This window comes from Leucoraja erinacea, chromosome 1 (genome assembly GCF_028641065.1).
Source record: "Leucoraja erinacea ecotype New England chromosome 1, Leri_hhj_1, whole genome shotgun sequence".
In the NCBI taxonomy this organism is placed as follows: domain Eukaryota; kingdom Metazoa; phylum Chordata; class Chondrichthyes; order Rajiformes; family Rajidae; genus Leucoraja; species Leucoraja erinaceus.
The window spans coordinates 68,813,230-68,832,143 of record NC_073377.1 but is presented as its reverse complement, the minus strand read 5'-3'; the positions used below and the strand labels follow the sequence as shown (position 1 = coordinate 68,832,143).

General features: G+C 44.1%; 1 protein-coding gene across 1 annotated transcript in view; it reads right to left on the bottom strand.

The window, feature by feature from the left end:
* gabrg1 (gamma-aminobutyric acid type A receptor subunit gamma1) overlaps positions 1 to 17,062 on the bottom strand; it is a 153,174-nt gene extending 136,112 nt beyond the window's left edge. Inside the window, exon 1 of the mRNA XM_055636784.1 lies at positions 16,865 to 17,062. Coding sequence (XP_055492759.1) covers positions 16,865 to 16,971 — 107 coding nt within the window. The 5' untranslated portion in view covers positions 16,972 to 17,062. The remainder of the gene's footprint in view (positions 1 to 16,864) is intronic.
* Positions 17,063 to 18,914: the final 1,852 nt, after the last annotated feature.

Sequence of the window (18,914 nt, the reverse complement as noted above, 5' to 3'; positions counted from 1 at the left end):
GCTCTGACCGAGGGGCCTTTGGACTTTAACACCGTGAAGCCGCAACCAAATCTTTATTGTGTCTCTCAGAGAGCAATCTCCACTGTATGCTGAACACAGCCTTTTCCCCATCCAAACCCATTCATTCTCTTCCTCAGAGGAACAAGGAGACACAGATGCTGGTTTACAAAAGAAGACAAAGAGTGCTGGAATAGACAATAGACAATGGACAATACACAATAGGTGCAGGAGTAGGCCATTCGGCTCTTTGAGCCAGCACCGCCATTCACTGTGATCATGGCCGATCATCCACAATCAGTGTTCCTGCCTTCTCCCCATATCCATTGATTCCGCTATCTTTAAGAGCTCCATCTAAAGACGTACATGGTAAATGGTAGGGAATTGAAGAATGCAGTTGAACAGAGGGATCTGGGAATAACCGTGCATAGTTCCTTGAAGGTGGAATCTCATATAGATAGGGTGGTAAAGAAAGCTTTTGGTATGCTAGCCTTTATAAATCAGAGCATTGAGTATAGAAGCTGGGATGTAATGTTAAAATTGTACAAGGCCAAATCTGGAGTACGGTGTACAATTTTGGTCGCCCAATTATAGGAAGGATGTCAACAAAATAGAGAGAGTACAGAGGAGATTTACTAGAATGTTGCCTGGGTTTCAACAACTAAGTTACAGAAATAGGTTGAATAAGTTAGGGCTTTATTCTCTGGAGCGCAGAAGGTTAAAGGGGGACTTGATAGAGGCCTTTAAAATGATGAGAGGGATAGACAGAGTTGATGTGGACAAGCTTTTCCCTTTGATAATAGGGAAGATTCAAACAAGAGGACATGACTTCAGAATTAAGTGACAGAAGTTTAGGGGTAACATGAGGGGAACTTCTTTACTCAGAGAGTGGTAGCGGTGTGGAATGAGCTCCCAGTGGAAGTGGTGGCGGCAGGTTCGTTGGTATCATTTAAAAATAAATTGGATAGGCATATGGATGAGAAGAGAATGGAGAGTTATGGTATGAGTGCAGGCAGGTGGGACTAAGGGAAAAAAGTTGTTCGGCACGGACTTGTAGGGCCGAGATGGCCTGTTTCCGTGCTGTAATTGTTATATGGTTATATGGTTATATGGTTTATTCTAAGACTGTGGCCCCTGGTCTGGACTCACCCTAATTTGGGAACATTTTTTCTACATCTAGCTTGTCCAGTCCTTTTATAATTTTATATGTTTCTATAAGATGCCCTCTCATCCTTCTAAACTCCAGTGAATACAAGCCTAGTCTTTTCAATCTTTCCTCATATGACAGTCCCGACATCCCAGGGATCAATCTCGTGAACCTACGCTGCACTGCTTCAATCACAAGGATGTCCTTCCTCAAATTAGGAGACCAAAACTGTACACAATACTCCAGATGTGGTCTCACCAGAGCCTTATACAACTGCAGAAGAACCTCTTTACTCCTATACTGAAATCCTCCTGTTATAAAGGCCAACATTCCATTAGCTTTCTTCACTGCCTGCTGTACCTGCACGCCAACTTTCAGTGACCGGTGTACAAGGGCACCCAGGTCTCGCTGTACCTTCCCCTTACCTAACATAACCCCATTGAGATAATAATCTGCCCTCTTGTTTTTGCCGCCAAAGTGGATAACCTCACATTTATCTATATTATACTGCATCTGCCACGCATCTGCCACGCATCTGCCCACTCACTCAACCTGTCCAGGTCACTCTGCAACCTCCTAACATCCTCTTTGCAGTTCACACTGCCACCCAGCTTTGGGTCATCCGCAAACTTGCTAGTGTTGCTCCTAATTCCCTCTTCCAAATCATTAATATATATGGTAAACAGTTGCAGCCCCAACACCGAGCCTTGCGGCACTCCACTCGCCACTGCCTGCCATTCTGAAAAGGACCCGTTCACTCCTACTCTCTGCCAACCAATTTTCCATCCATGTCAACACCCTACCCCCAATAACATGTGCTCTAATTTTAGTCACCAGTCTCCCGTGCGGGACCTTATAAAAGGCTTTCTGAAAGTCTAGATACACTACATCCACTGGCACCCCTTGATCCATTTTACTTGTCACATCCTCAAAATATTCCAGAAGATTAGTCAAGCATGATTTCCTTTTCATAAATCCATGTTGACTTGGACTAATCCTTTTACTGCTATCCAAATGCCCCATTATTACCTCTTTAATAATTGACTCCAGCATATTTCCCCACACCGGTCAGGGTAACTGGTCTGTAATTCCCCATTTTCTCTCTCACTCCTTTCTTGAAATGTGGGATAACATTAGCTATCCTCCAATCCACAGGAACTGACCCTGAATCTATTGAACATTGGAAAATGATCACCAATGCGTCCACTATTTCTAGAGCCACCTCCCTGAGGACCCTGGGATGCAGACCATCAGGCCCAGGGGATTTATCATCCTTCAGTCCCATTAGCCTACCCAATACTATTTCTCGCCTAATGAAAATTTATTTCAGTTCCTCTACCCCTTAGATCCTCTGTCCTCCAGTACATCTGGGAGATTGTTTGTGTCTTCCTTAGTGAAGACAGATCCGAAGTACCTATTCAACTCTTCTGCCATTTCCTTGTTGCCCATAATAATTTCACCCGTGTTTGCCTTCAAGGGACCCACATTTGACTTTGCTACTCTTTATAAATTATAAAAGGACTGGACAAGCTAGATGCAGGAAAAATGTTCCCAATGTTGGGTGAGTCCAGAACCAGGGGCCACAGTCTTAGAATAAAGGGTAGGTCATTTAAGACTGAGGTGAGAAAAAACATTTTCACCCAGAGAGTTGTGAATTTATGGAAATTCCCTGCCACAGAGGGCAGTGGAGGCCAAGTTACTGGATGGATTTTAGAGAGAGTTAGATAGAGCTCTAGGGGCTAGTGAAGTCAAGGGATATGGGGAGAAGGCAGGCACGGGTTATTGATAGGGGATGGTCACAGGGAGAATGTACAAACTCTGTACAGATAACATGAATATTTTAGATGCGAAGATTGACAGATTCTTGATTAATAAGGGTGTCAGGTGTAATGGGGCGAAGGCAGGTGAATGGGATTAACAGGGAAAGATAGATCAGCCATGATTGAATGATGAAGTTGACTTGATGAGCCAAATGGCCTTATTCTACTTCTAGAACATGAATTAATGGACAACCCGTATGGTCAGGATCAAACCCGGTTCTCGAACCCTGTAAGGCAGAAGCTCTACCGTTGCACCACTGTGTTCTCATGGTCTCATGTTGTCAAGTGTTCTCATGCTCTCTTGGAAGCCTGAAACAATAGTGAAATGAAAAGAAAATAGAAGGCTAGATGATGTATTTGGTGCATGGACACCTTCATCATCAATGGATGCAGCTCATCTAGAGGCTGGGACCTGACATGATGACCTTCTCTCCAAGGCCAACAGTTTCTCCTCCAACAAAACACAAAGTGCTCGAGGAAGGCAGCAGGTCAGGCAAGGTTAGTAGTGTAAAGGACACAGGTTAGATGTGTAAAGGAGACAGGCAACAGGGGACATCTGCATCAAAAAGTTCCTCATCCAGGGGGTTAAGCATGCAGGCTTGCTCCATGTGTAGGAAGGAACTGCAGATACGGGATTAAACCAGCAAGATAGACACAAAATGCTGGAGTAACTCAGTGGGTCAAGCAGCATGGCTGGAGAGATGGAATGGGTGCCATTTCAGGTTGAGACCCTTCTTGCTTCTTGTTCTTCTGTTCTTTTATAACATTTTTACTGATATGCAGTGATATTTCTTGTATAAAAAAAAGTGTTGCAGGATAAATTACACAATCTGTTCAGCAATGTGACTGCCACGTTCGAGTAATCTGCAGGACGTGTGAGTGAAAATGTAAAACAACACAATAAATACAGGAAATGCTCAGCAGCTCAAGCAGCATCTGTGGTGAAAGAAACATGGAATGGTAGCTCTATCAGAAGCAGAGGAGAGTGGAAAAAACAAGATAGTTTTAAGTTGCAGGGAGAGTGGGAGAGGGGTGGCAAGTGCAAGAGTGAGGGCAGGATTGTAACAGGGATTAGTTGTTGGTGAAGGGAGAGATGGAGAAAAAGACAGATGGCAAACAAGCTGTGAAATAAGGGAAATTGAAGAGAAAGCTTCCTCAAACTATTCTTATTTCATAGTCGTTATCATCATGTCGAGTTTACTGCCATAGGCTTTAGTACGGTGAGGTCCAGGTAAAATTAAAATCGTTTTTATAGCAGCATCACAAGTACTGTATATATATTAGTCAGCGTGAGCCTTGACGTCGACGGCGGTGGGGCCTCGGTGGCAGTGTGAGCCTTGGCGGCAGCGTGAGCCTCTGTGGCAGTGGGGCCTCAGTGGCAGTGCGAGCCTCGGTGGCAGCGTGAGTCTCGGCGGTGGTGGGGCCTCGGGCAGTGTGATCTTTGCTGGCAGCATGAGCCTCGGAAAAGGTGGGGCCTCGGTGGCAGTGGGGCCTCGGTGCCTCGGTGGCAGCGTGACCCTCGGTGGCAGCGTGAGCCTCGGCGGTGGTGGGGCCTAGGTGGCAGTGTGATCCTTACCGGCAGCATGAGCCTCGGAAACGGTGGGGCCTCAGTAGCAGCGGGAGCCTCCGCAGTGATGGAGCGTGTGGGGGGAGGGGAAGACAATGGGGATCTGGAGTGGGGGAGGGGAGGCACTCTAGTTTAGAATCCTCTGTCCAGGGGATAAGTCTGTGTTTGTTTGTTCATTTGTTCCGGTGAAGATGCTGTGCACACGGCAGACAGACAACAGTCGCTTGTCTTTTTCTTTTTTTTTCACTTTTCATTTCAAGTTTTCGTGTACCTTGTCATGTGTTGTGACTATTAGCAGACCAATTTCCCTCCGAGGATGAATTGTATCGTATCGTATCATATTCAATCTGTTATTGATTGTTTCAAAGATATAGTATAGAAACAGGCCATTTGGCGCATGGAGTCCACGCTGACCATCAATCACCTGTCCACACTAGTTCTATGTTATCTTATTTTTACATCCATTCCCTACACACTAGGGGTAATTTTACAGAGGCCAATTAGCTGACAAAGTCAGAAAAAAGTTCTAGCCTGCCCAACCTATAACTCAAGCTCTTGAGTCCTGGCAACATCTTTGTAAATCTTCTCTGCACCCTTTCCAGCTTATTGGCATCTTTCCTATAGCAAGGTGACCAAATACCCCAAGTGCGGCCTCACCAATGTATTGTACTATTTTAACATAATGTCCCAACTTCATACTAAATTCCCTGTGTGGTGAAGCCCAGTGTTCATGATTTAACAAGAGGAAAAGAATAATACACAACTTTTTGCCTCATTTTGAAGGAGTAAAATGTATTAGGCACCCTACTTTATGTCTGCAGACATTCCCAAGTCAAGATCCAGATTCTTTTCATAGCAGTTTTCACAGCAGTCAGAAGGACTCAAGGCCTACAGAGGCCTCCTCATACAAGCCTAATGTTACACATAAGGTTCAACCAAGACTTGGGATTGAGGAGCACCTAGCAACTGCAGGCACAAGCCCAAGTGCAAATAATATGGAATGATGACACCCTAAGCAGAAAAAGTAGGGGAACCTCCTGTATTTTAACATGCCATTAGCTGTGAAAGATCATAAAATCGTAATGTTGAAGCGTTCCTGTAAAGAACCAAGACAGGAGAGACGCAGGCCATTGTTCCTTCCCACCATAGAGTGGTGCATTGCAGCCGATGGACATCAATATAAGAAATCCCAAATTAATATTTATGGGATAGCATTAAATTATGTGATGCACAAACGCTGATTATGTTGTTGTGTAGTATCTGGTGTAGTCAAACAATTACACAAATATCATACTGCAGTGATTGTCACCTAGTTTACTGTTTAAGCAGCTGATGGAATTTTGAATTTAAAATTATTCAAAATGGATCAGTAGGAAACAACACTCTGGGTGAATCCTAATTTGAAAAGCAAAATCCACATATTATGTTGCGGTGTCAAATGTGGCAGCATCTAGAGTCAGCCTTGCTGTCATTCCACCTTGGTTCTCATGTTTTTTCCTGACAAACAATAGCAGTTTTGCAGAATGCATGTGACTAACACCTCTACTTCATAGTACTAATCTGCTTTTATCTAGGCAGCGTGACTAGAGTCTATTACACATCACATGATTTTAGATCCATGATATATTCCATTGTCTAGTGGAGAATAAATCCGTGATATCAACAAAAATATATTTGAGCGAATATGATGTTACTGTCATGCGAAGGCATGAAATTGTTATTAGTGGTTCAAGTTCCTTATTGTAACTGAACAGACACACAAAATTAATTTATCTTTAATTCAAAAATGTATAGAAAACAAGGTGGAGACACAAGAAATTGCAGATGCTGGAATCCGGAGAAAAAGTAGTGGAAGAATTCAGTGGGTCGGTCAGGAGAGGATGGACAGGCGATGTTTTAGGTCTGAAACGTCACCTGTTCATTCTCTCCAAAGATGCTGCCTGACCGTGGAGTTCTGCCGGCACTTTGGGTATCTGTGGAGGGAATGGCCAGACGACGTATTGGTAGGGTATGGGGAGAAAGGTAGAAAAGAGGGGTGCAACGGGACAAAGCCTTGCAAGTGGTTGCGGATACAAGTAAGGGGTTGGGGGTTGATTGGGAGATTGTTGACAAAGCCCAGACACTTGGAACAACTAGTGTTCAAAGTAGTCAATAAAAAAGGCAGGCATAGCTGAGGCCCCTTGCGAGTGCACAAGGTGTATAGAAGTTGGGATGTAATGTTAAAATTGTACAAGGCATTGGTGAGGCCAATTCTGGAGTATGGTGTACAATTTTGGTCGCCAAATTATAGGAAGGACGTCATCAAAATAGAGAGAGTACAGAGGAGATTTACTAGAATGTTGCCTGGGTTTCAGCAACTAAGTTACAGAGAAAGGTTGAACAAGTTAGGGCTTTATTCTTTGGAGCGCAGAAGGTTAAGGGGGACTTGATAGAGGTCTTTAAAATGATGAGAGGGATAGACAGAGTTGACGTGGATAATCTTTTTCCACTGAGAGTAGGGAAGATTCAAACAAGGGGACATGACTTGAGAATTAAGGGACAGAGGTTTAGGGGTAACATGAGGGGGAACTTCTTTACTCAGAGAGTGGTGGCTGTGTGGAATGAGCTTCCAGTGAAGGTGGTGGAGGCAGGTTCGTTTTTATCATTTAAAAAATAAATTGGATAGTTATATGGACAGGAAAGGAATGGAGGGTTATGGTCTGAGCGCAGGTATATGGGACTAGGGGAGAATACGTGTTCGGCACGGACTTGTAGGGTCGAGATGGCCTGTTTCCGTGCTGTAATTGTTATATGGTTATATGGTAAAGGGCCTGTCCCACTTATTTGTCCTTGGCCGTGGTCGCATTGAGCCGAGATGGTCCCGCAATGTTCGGGCTCAATTACATGCGTACGCACAGCCGTCTGGAGTGCGTGACGTCATTTGAAGATGGACACAAAGCAGGAGTAACTCAGCGGGACTGGCAGCATCTCGAGAGAAGCAATGGGTGACGTTTCATGTTAAGACTCTTCAGTCTGAAAAGAAGGGTCTTGACCCGAAACGTCAGCCATTGCTTCTCTCCAGAGATGCTGCCGGTCCCACTGAGTTACTCCTGCATTTTGTGTCTATCTTCAATTTTCATGGCCCCGCTCTGGGAGTAGAAGTGGGGGCGGATCCGGACCGCAACGGCCGTGAACCCCAGGTCGAGCTCGGCGATCGTTTGCCTGCTTCTGCTGCTGTTGAAGGTGAGACGTTGCGTCGCGCCAGATTCTTGGGCCTGTCCCACTTTGGCCGTCAGTTCCATGACAGGCCGTTGGCGCACAAATATTTTGTTCACTACAAAAATTTCGGAGCCCCACGCGATGTCCAGCACAACTACATACCCCTCCGCGCTTCCAAGTGGGACCGGCCCCTCGCGGCCATACGATGCCCGTGCGCCTCAATGCGACCACGAAGTCACGTAATTTGCATGCTAAGGACACCTAAGTGGGACAGGCCCTTTATACCTTAGACTTGAAGAAAGTGAGAGGAGTCAAAAGAGAAGTTGTTGAGGATAAGGACAAGTTCTGCTAGGTGGTGGAAGATGTTAGCTGAGGGGAACTGATTGTGTCTCTGTTCAAGGAGGAGCTGGTGGGCCCCAAGACCTTCCAGGTGGCAAATGCAGATATAAAGAGACAGAGTGTTCATAGTAAAGATAAGGCAACAGGGGCCTAAGAATTGGAAGTTATTGAAGTGGGGATAAGAGTGTGAGGTGTCATGGATGTAAGTTGGGAGGGTCTAGGCAATGAAAGATGTTAGAATCAAGTTATTTGGAAATTAATTATTTGGGAGCATGTTTTAATGTTCTCTTCAATCTTTTGGTTAGAAAAATCCTGAAAAAAGCATGAGGTTCTTCCAGCCTCATTCAAATAACGTTAGTGAAAATGAAAGAGCAGCAAAATGTTCCAGTTTTAACCACTTTCACCATTCAGCAAAAGCAATAGGAGAACAGAAGACTTACGACCCGTATCCATACAGATCCTTTTCATCTCTACTGAGTAACAGTAATGCAATCTGCTGCTATTTTACCTTATGCAGCTGAGTGCTTTCACAGTTAATGGTAGATATTTCCAAATAACAGCAAAAAAGAGAATGCGTGCGCCATATGCACAACAGTGAAATTTTTATATTATAAAAAGTAAAAACATTTTACAACAAACAGCACCCGTAGTCAGAATCGAACCCGGGTCTCAGGCATTGTAAGACAGCAACTCTACCACTGCAACACCATGCCACCCAATTTACAGAAGCCAATTAACCTACAAATTACTTCTGCTGCCTCACAACTCCAGTGACTCGTATGCGAGCCTCACCTCGTATCCTCTGTGTGGAATCTGACCTTTCTCTTTTTCAACCCACGGCTTTCTCCAGATGCTCCAGCTTTGCCCACATTCTAAAGATAGACTGATATGTTGATTGGCTGTGGGTGCACATTACTGTAAACTATCCCCAGTGCTGTTAAATGGCGAAAGATACAACAAGAAATGGATGGATAAGTAAGTTGTTGTTGGGTTGTACAGAAATAAGAGGGAGAATGGAATTAATCAGAATTCTCTGCTGTGAGCCAGGACATATTTGAAGGCAACCTTCTGTGTTGCAATAAGCAGGAATGTCTAACATAATACAGTTACCATTAACACTTGATATACAACGTTAACATTGGCATGTCCATCACCATCAATGTCTTTGGGGTTACCATTGAGCGAATATTCATCTATGCCGGAGCTAAAAGAATAGATCAAAGCTAAGTATCCTCAATCACAACTGTCCACCTTTACTGTTCTTCATGCATACAATGGCCTCCCATCAAGAACAAAGCTAATGGAACATTATCCATATGTCCAAATGAGTTCAACGCCAACAACACACAAGCAGATCAACACACAAGCAGATCAAAAAATTAATCGAAGACAACAGTAAAGTAAAGTTAAGTATCCTTTATTGTCATTCAGACTTTTCAGTCTGAACTAAATTTCGTGCCTTGCAGTCATAACATAGAATAAAATAACAAAACACACAATAAACACAGATTTAACATCCGCCACAGTGAGTTCACCAGGCACCTCCTCTCTGTGATGGAAAGCAAAAGTATTAAAGTCCTTGTCTCTTCCCTCCTTGTTCTCCCTCTGTGTTGAGGCGATCCAGGCATCCGATGTTGTGACTCCCACCCCTCTCCATGGTAAGTAAGTCCTGCGGCCGAATCTGAGCTCTGCGAATGGGCCGGTTCGAACTCCGCGGCCCGTGGCGGATGAAGCTGCCACCCTCCAGTCCAGCGGACAAAGCTGCTGTTGCGGGAGCTCCGGAGAGCAGGTCACCAACCTGGGACCTGTGAGTTCCCGATGTTGTCATCCACTAGGCCTGCGGCCGAGTCCACTGGGCCCATGGCCGAGCCTCTGAGGCTCCAAAGTCGAGTCGCCGCAGCCGCAACGCCACCACAGCCCCAAAGTCGGCTAGCGTTGGTAAATCCTGGATCTGCCTCCGGAGCCTCGAGGTCGATCCCAGTTGGAGGCCGCCAGCTCTGCCATTAGGCCTCAAGTCAGACGGAGATGGAGACGGGGGATACAACAAGAAAAGGTTGCATCCCCCCAAAGGAAGACACTAAAAACAAGTTTCTCCCACCCCTCTCCACACATACACTTCTAAAATAAACTGAATAAACTAAAACAACAGGACAAAAGAAATTTAAAAAATGAAAAAACAAACAGACTGCAGGCGAGCCGCAGCTGCAGGGCAGCGTCACCACTTCCGGAATGTCTTCAAGTGTCTTCAATTTCAGCTTAATTTAGTTTATTGTCACATGTACTGAGGTACAGTGAAAAGCTTTTGTTGCGTGCTAACCAGTCAGCCGAAAGACAATACTATATTACAATTCATCCATTTACAATATATAGATACATGATAAGGGAATAACATTTAGTGCAAGGTAAAACCAGCAAAGTTCGATCAAGTACAGTCTGAGGGTCATCAAAGAGGTAGATAGTTCAGCAATGCTCTCTGGTTGTGGAAGGATGATTCAGTTGCCAGATAATATCTGGGAAGAAACTGTTCCTGAATCTGGTGGTGTGCGTTTTAAACACTTCTGTACATTTCGCACCGTTATGCCCCCTATTCACCATATTATGTACATACCACCACACATCATGTCTCTACCTTGTCCGACCTAAACAGGACATTTTCAGAACCCCTTCCACACAAGTTGACAGCAGCAAGTTTAACAAAAATTGCAAGTTCATCGATGATAGAGGAACTGAATTCAAAGATGAGGGTGAGACTAGATACAATGATGCCCCTGTCCCACTTAGAAAACCTGAACGGAAGCCTCTGGAGACTTTACGCCCCACCTAAGGTTTCCGAGCGATTCCCGGAGTTTGCTGGTGGTTGCCGGAGGTTGCAGGTAGTAGAAGCAGGTAGGGAGACTGACAAAAACCTCCGGGAACTTCCGAGAACTGCACGGGAACCTTGGGTGGGGCACAAGGTCTCCAGAGGTTTCCGTTCAGGTTTCCTAAGTGGGACAGGAAATCTCTCAACAGAACAAGAGGAGATTAAAGAAGTAGGGAGGTGATATCAAGATAGCTTTTTTTTGGAATAAAACATTCCTTAATTAGGATTTAAGGGCAATACATGTGTTCATATTTAAAGTATCAGAACCAAGGCTTTGCCTGCTGTTTGAACTGACCTCCACTGCATTCAGCCACCCTTGGTATAGAGATTAGACTACTGGCAGAATTTTAGCCCTATTTCTGCTTCATTTCGCTAGCTGAATTCAACATTCTGTGGAGATGCCTATGACTGTATTGGAAGTTTCTAAACTGGAGGAACAACATGAGATGGGCCAGATTGCAGAAACATGCAAATGATGATGAACCTCTCCTGTTAACCAAACACACTTTTCAGGATTGGCTATGAGCTTAATTCAAAGGGCTTTATTGGAAATGGCATTAATGACATTCAATCTCCAACTGTATGAATTAAGGAGCTGCCATAAAACAGCAAGAATAGTGCTAATGTCTTGCCAATCATAATTGAAGGTGGGTCAAATTTAGAGTTTAGAAGGTTGAGGGGGACATCATTGAAACTTACATAATAATGAAAGGCATAGATAGAGTGGGTGTGGAAAGGATGTTTCCACTGGTGGAAGAGTCTAGGACCAGAGAGCATAGCCTCAGAATTAAAAGGGTGGTCTTTTAGAAATGAGGTGAGGAGGAACTGATTTAGTCAGAGGGTAGGTAATCTGTGGAACTCATTGTCGCAGAGGGCTGCGGAGGCCAAGTCAGTTGATAATTTTACAGCAGAGATAAACAAATTGTTAATTAGGACAGGTATCAAGGATTATGGGGAAAAGGCAGGAAAATGGGATTTGGAGTCAGAGATCAGCCATGGTGGAATAGACGCGATGGGACAAATGGCCTAATTCAACTCCTATTACTTGTGAACTTCTCTCATCCATCTTGCACCAATTAGGCACACAATTCTGCTCCAGTATGTCCATTCTGTGCCGCTTTCCTGCAAAATCAAAGTTTATTTCCCATGCAGTTTGCAACTTGGTTTGGATTTTTTGCTTCTATGGGACATCCCATATATAACCATCTTCCTGTCTTTAATGCACATTGAGTTTAAATAACAACTTTAATGTTGAAAGGTCTCCTTGGTGCTTCAGGTGTGCAAAAGAAGGTAATGGCCAGAAAGAGACATTAGACATGGTTATTAGATCACAAAGAGTGGAGAAATGCTGCAAGGAACCTGTAGAGGTGGACATGTTAAAGGAATATGCTCACCGGCTGAATGCCAGCACTAACATTAAGGAGGTGAAAGTACATGATAATACCTTGGCATTTCCCAGCCCACAACCAATCAATGGTGATTTGCAAATTACAAAGAGAAAAACATAACAGCTGCATCGTATTCCCAATAGCACCTCATGATAGCAGAGGATAGATAGGCTTCTAAACAGTCCGTCCTTGAGTTCATAAGTTCCAAAGCAGAATTAGGCCATTTGGTCCATCGTGCACTCTGCCATTCAACATGGCTCATCTATCTTTCTCTCTCAACTCCATTCTCCTGCCTTCTCCCCATATGACCCTCACTAATCAAGAATCTGTCAATCTCCACCTTAAAAATATCCATTGACTTGTCATCCACAGCCTTATCTGGCAATGAATTCCACAGATTCACCACTCTCTGACTAAAGAAATTCCTCCTCATCTTTCTAAAGGTATGTTATTTTATTCTAAGGCAATGACCTCTGGTCCTAGACTCTCCCACTGGTGGAAATATCCTCTCCACATTCACTCTACCCAGGCCTTTCACTAGTTAGTAAATTTCAATGTGTCTCCTCATCCTAAACTCCAGCGAGTACAGGCCCAGTGCCTTCAGACGCTCATCATATGTTAATCCAATCATTCCTGGGATAATTTTTGTTAACATCCTCTGGACCCTTTCCAATGCCAGCACATCCATTTTCAGATATGGGACCCATATTTTAGGGCACTGTCTGATTCACCTCTACCCCATTGAGGGCATTGGGATTTTATCTATGGAACTAATGTTGAGAACTACTGTATATTCTGAACTCTGTATCTTCCCCTTTGCACCATTTATTGTACTTGAGGTAGACTCGACTGTATCTATCTAAGGTATATCACATCTGACTGCTAAAACAAACCTTGGCACACAATACACCTAAACATTGGAGGTTGAGGGGAGACCAGTTAAAGGTGCACACAATTATGAGAGGCATATGTTGAGTAGTCAGTAAGAAAATGTTCCCCATGGCAGAGGAGTCTAACACTCAAGGGTATATGTGAGGAGTGAAAGGTTTAAAAATATCTTTTCACCTAGAGGATGGTTGAAATCTGAAACACACTTCCTGAGAAGGTGTTGGAGAATGTTCTCTTAATATTTCACTTAAAGAAGTTTGCAGATGAGCACATGAATCAGCAGGGCATAGTAGGCTATGGACCAGGTGCAGATAAATGGGATTAATATAGATGGTAGACATAGACATGGTGGGACCAAGGACCTGTTTCTGTGCTGCATTACTAAGACAATGATGCTATCATAGGGCAGAATATGAGCCCTATTAGTTTAGTATCTCATATTATTAGGCTGTTTATTGCCAGGTCAAGAATAGAAAGTTACATGGATACAATAAAAATGCAAGTTCAGGTCCTGAAAAAGGAGGAGGAGGAGCACATAGAGGGCACCTTAGATCTTTGCAGCCTAAAACATAATTGCCAATGTTAGAGCTACTGAATTCAAATTTTGATATGAGACTAGGGAATGCAGTCTCTCTCAATATGGCTTGGAAGGATTACATTGATAGGGATGGGGGGGGGGGGGAGGGGGGGGGGGGGGGGGGGGGGGGGGGGGGGGGTAGGGGGGGGTAGGGGTAAGGGGGGAGGGGGGGATAAGGGGGTATGGGGGGGGGGGGGGGGGATAGGGGTATGGAGGGGGGGGGGGATAGGGGTATGGGGAGGGGGGGGGGGGGGGGGGGGGGGAGGAATGAAAACCTCAAAATTAAGAACACCCGAATCAAGATTTAAGAGAATTGCTTTTTTCTTTGTTGCCAAAAGAAAATAAATGGAAGGGTTTGGAGAGTATTAATAACTACAAACATATCAGAATGGATGTGGTCTTGAAGCATCGTGCCTTGACTTGTAAACTTCAGGCGTTAGGCATTACCAAGCCATGGGTTTTAACAAGGATGAGCAATCAGGGCAGCATTGGGTAACTTATTGGACAGATAAGGTTTAGATTGCATACTGGTTAATGATGTAAACATGATGGTGGTCTCAGAAACAGAGAGTTATCTGAGTTCAAGATTCAGGATTCAAGAGACATTTATTGTCACGTACCAATTGGTACAGTGAAATGTGGGGTTACCATACTGCCAAACTAATAATAAAGAGCACAACACACGATTGACTTTAACACAAACATCCCCACACAGCGGAATCAAAGTTTCCCACTGTGAGGGAAAGCACCAAAGTTCAGTCATCCTCCTCCTTGTTGTTCACTCCTGGTCGGGGCTTCCCGAGCCTCCCGCTCTCACCGCTACAGAGGGCCTGATGTTCAGGCCCTCTCGCCAGGATGATGGAACTCTGACGTCGGAACGGAAGAACATCCTCAGCGGCCACCTCCTACCGGAGACCGCGGCTCCTGAAGTCCACAGGCCGAGCTGGGCAGAGATTCACACTGGCGGCCCTCGGCAAGGGGATCCCAGGACTCCGCAAACCACAGCTCCACGATACTGAAGCAGCAGGCCCAACACTCCGGAGCTTCAAACAGCGATCCTCGGTAAGGCATCGCCCGTTCTGCGATGGTACTTCAGTGCTGCGCCGCTGCTGAAGCTCTGGCCAGTCTCCGGTCTCTGGCACGAAAGGCCGCGCCAATCCAGCAGGCAGGCCGCGAGGGGGGGGGGACGAAGACGCGACTTGGAGAATAGTTGCGTCCTCGCCAGGAAGTGACTGGGAAACAGATCCCCCCTTACCCTACCCACCTCCCATAGTAAATACTATGAAATACTCCAACACATACTTTTTTTAAACAGACTAAAAATAAAAAAAAGATGGAAAAAACAGACAGACCCTAGGCAGGGGCTGCCATCATGTGGCGCCCCTAGTGGATAAAGAGGCACCCCTAGTGGATAAAGTTAAAAGAAGAGATGTATGAGCATAAGTTCATGAGTTCCATGAGCAGAATTAGACCATTCGGCCCATCAGGTCTACTCTGCCATTCAATCATGGCTGATCTACCTTTCCCTCTCAACCCCATTCTCCTGCTTTCTCCCCATAACCTCCGACACCCTTACTAATCAAAAGCCGTTGGAATGAGCAGTCATTCATAAGGTAGAAAATGGTGGCTTCAGCGTGGGCACCACAACCCAGACACCTCAGTTTTTAAAAAAATGGTTCACTGTTCATTGGCCCCTTGGTCACTGTTTCATGTGATTTCCGCAGAGAAGTGGTCTGATTGGACAAAGACTGGGAATTGCAAAAGCAGGTTAACTCCTGAGATCAGTAAGACAGTGATTGTAGCTTCATTCACATTTATGACTCTAAATCAAAAACAGATGTTGCATTTTACTTTTAAGATTTGGGGATGCACAGTGGTGTAGCTGTTTGAGAAGATGCCTCGCAGCGTCACAGACATGGGTTTGATCCTGACCTCAGATGCTGTCTGTGTGGAGTTTGTATATGCTCCTTGTTCCTCCCACATCCCAAAGACATTTAGATTAGTAAATTAATGTATGTATAAAATTTCCCCTAATATGTAAGGAATGGGCGAGACCGTGAGATAGAACACTAAACTTGTGAATGAGTGATTGATTGTCGGCATGGACTCAGTGGGCCAAAGAGCCTGTTTCCATGCTGCATCTCTAAAAACTTAAAAATAAATTTGCAAGTGCAATGAAGCAAGAGTGTTTGCATGCTATCCTTGGAGTGTGACAGAGCCAAGTCTTGAGACCTGATGTGTTCACAAGTACATATTAATTTCAATAAATTAACTTTCAGGGAGGCTGCTCTCTTTAGCAAAAATGAGGCAGCATCTAAAATTCTCAAAAAAAGCCCAATACCTCAGTGAAATAAATAATGTCTTGAGATCACTACTGTTTTGTCTTTCATTTTACCTGTCCAAATTATATATCATAATTTCACCAATTTTAAATCAAAGGTACTCCTGAAACTACAACAGAGTGGGGGTATTAACATCATAACAAGGAAATACAATTTGTAAGCATGGGAGTAAATGTCATCTGGTGGAGCAAACTTTAACACTTGCATCAACCACTGCAGTGGGAAAAATGCAGAAAACTGCTGTTCTGACATATGCTTTAGAGCCAACCTTAAATACAATTAAAATATATAGTTTTCATTAAAATATACAATATTATGTAGTGATATTACATTGCATCCATTAATCACAATCAACATTTATCAAATAACACAAGCATATATCCTGCAGAAGAGTAAAAGTTAAAACATATCAGAAGATAATTCACAAATTGCAGTATAAAATTGTATTAATGTATGTTACAGTGTAGTACGATGAGCAATTCAGTGACATGTTTGATAACGTGAATGAATAATAACTGAAAAACCGGCAACCATTTCAGCTATGAATCAATTTACATTTGGAGGCTAAACATTAATGCAATATTGCAAATCTTGTAGCAATTATCTTGAAACAGCTTTCAAGGACACTGCTGCATGCATTTACAAAATTCAATTGGTGTGCAAGCAGTGTACTAAGCAAAAATAAAAGGCAAGCTCCCTTTGTCTGGCAAAATTGCAATACATCTTTGACCAAGCACTTACCAGGCTCTCAGGACAAACACCACCAAGATAGAGATATATAATTTGAGGCAAAAAGAAGAAGATGTACAAAGGAAAAAAATAGAATAATAATGTTTCTCTGAACCCATCGCAGAAACAGTATTGGTGGAAAATCCCTGACTCTACTGCTGTAGAACAATCCAAATCAGCCAGCAACCGGAACTGTACAGACAAACATTAATAGACAGGAAAAGCAACCATAGGCATTGCAGATCCTTTCTATAAATTATAGCAATGAACCTTTCTGCAAATCAGAGCTGAGTAGGGAGGGACTTCCAAGATCATTGTGGTTCACAATCTATTGCACTGAAGATTTGTTGTGTTTCTGTTAAAGAAACATTACTGAGAAACTGCTAAAAATACTTCTGAGATAAAGATGTAACATTTACATTTCTACGCACACATAAATATTCTTTAATAAGCATTGGTAGTAATCATTTTATGTGGTTCATCGTAAATGGGCATGCTTCAAATCTTGAATTGATTTAAAATAGGAAGTAAAAATGCTATATTTGGTCAGGACGTCTATGTCGATTAGACAAATACATTAGTTGCATATGTCATTTAAATGAGGAAATAATTGACACTGCTGTTCGCAATAAGCATTGACGTGTTTATTTGCGGTTACTGGCAATTACATTTGAATTTCCTTGATTTATAACTTTGGGCATCTATTTCATGGATTTCAGCAACAAATTTAACACAAAATATCATTAAGGTGCTTCATAAAAATCACATGATGAGCATGAGCTTGAAAGGTCATTTAGTTCACATAAACTAATCTTTCCAAACGGACTCCAGTTCAGAATCCATTCATTTCATAAATGATTGTTGTTTTTACCTGCAGTGTTTCTCTCTCTGAAGTTGTTCCTGCAAATATGTTTACAACATTTATTTGTTTTCTAGTTCCAATTTTTAGCACTTCCAATGTTTCATTTCTTCTGAAGAATACTGAGAATACCTATGGCACTGTCCACTTGAAAACCCAGCTGGCTATGTGCTCCTGAAATTGGTTATGTATCCATCTTTGTGATCCAGTCCTAGGTTCTTCATCCTTTTCAAAGCACTAACTTCAGATTCTAGAACAAACTTGTTTGTACGCACGGTACATAAGAATAGCCAATGCGGATTTGCAAAAGAATGATCATGTCTCCCAAACTTAGCAATAGTTCTTGAAAGAAATGAGAGCATTGCAACAAGCGAACTTGGTTGATATCAGTATGAATTTTGGAAAGAAAATTATTGCTGATGTGAGTCATTGATACAGTTTAGTATAGTACTAGACCAAGTACAGACCCGTTGGTTCTGTTCCCCCAACGTGCGGTTGTGTGGGGGGTAGGCAGCATGCAGCGTCTCACACACTAACTATCCCCCCCCCCGCACACACACTAATTACCCCCTTGATATTATATTAATATTATTAATTTGATCATTTTACCCCATAACCACCTATTGATGCATAGCCCCCAACTTGCAGTCACATCTAGAGAGGGGGGGGAGGGGGTAGAGAGTGAGGGGGAGAGAGAGGGGGTGCTTAGAGGGCGGTGAACGGAGGTGGGGAGCAGGGAGGGGGAGGGAGGGGGAGGGTGGAGGGAAGAGGGTAGGGGGTGTGGAGGGGAGGGGGATTAGGGGAGGGAGGGTGGATGAGAGTGGGGAGGGGATGGAGGGGAGGAGGGGGAGAGAAAGTGGAAAGAGAGAGGCGGAGGGGGCAGAGAGAGGTGGGGGGGAGAGGGGGGAGAGAGGGGGTGCTGAGTGAGGGGGAGAGAGGAGGGGTGCTGAGAGGGGGGGTGAGGTGAGGGGAGGGGGAGAGGTGGGGAGCAGGGAGGGGGGAGGGTGGAGAGAAGGGGTAGGGGTGTGTGGTGGGGGGGGGGGGTTTAGGGGAGGGGATGGAGGGGAGGAGGGGGAGAGAAAAGAGGGGAGAGAGAGAGAGGGGGGAGAGGAGGGGAAAAGAATGGGGGGGAGAGAGGGGGGAGAAGTGGGGAGAGAGAGGAGGGGAGAGAGAGAGTGTGTGTCTTTTTACTTCAACCCAAAC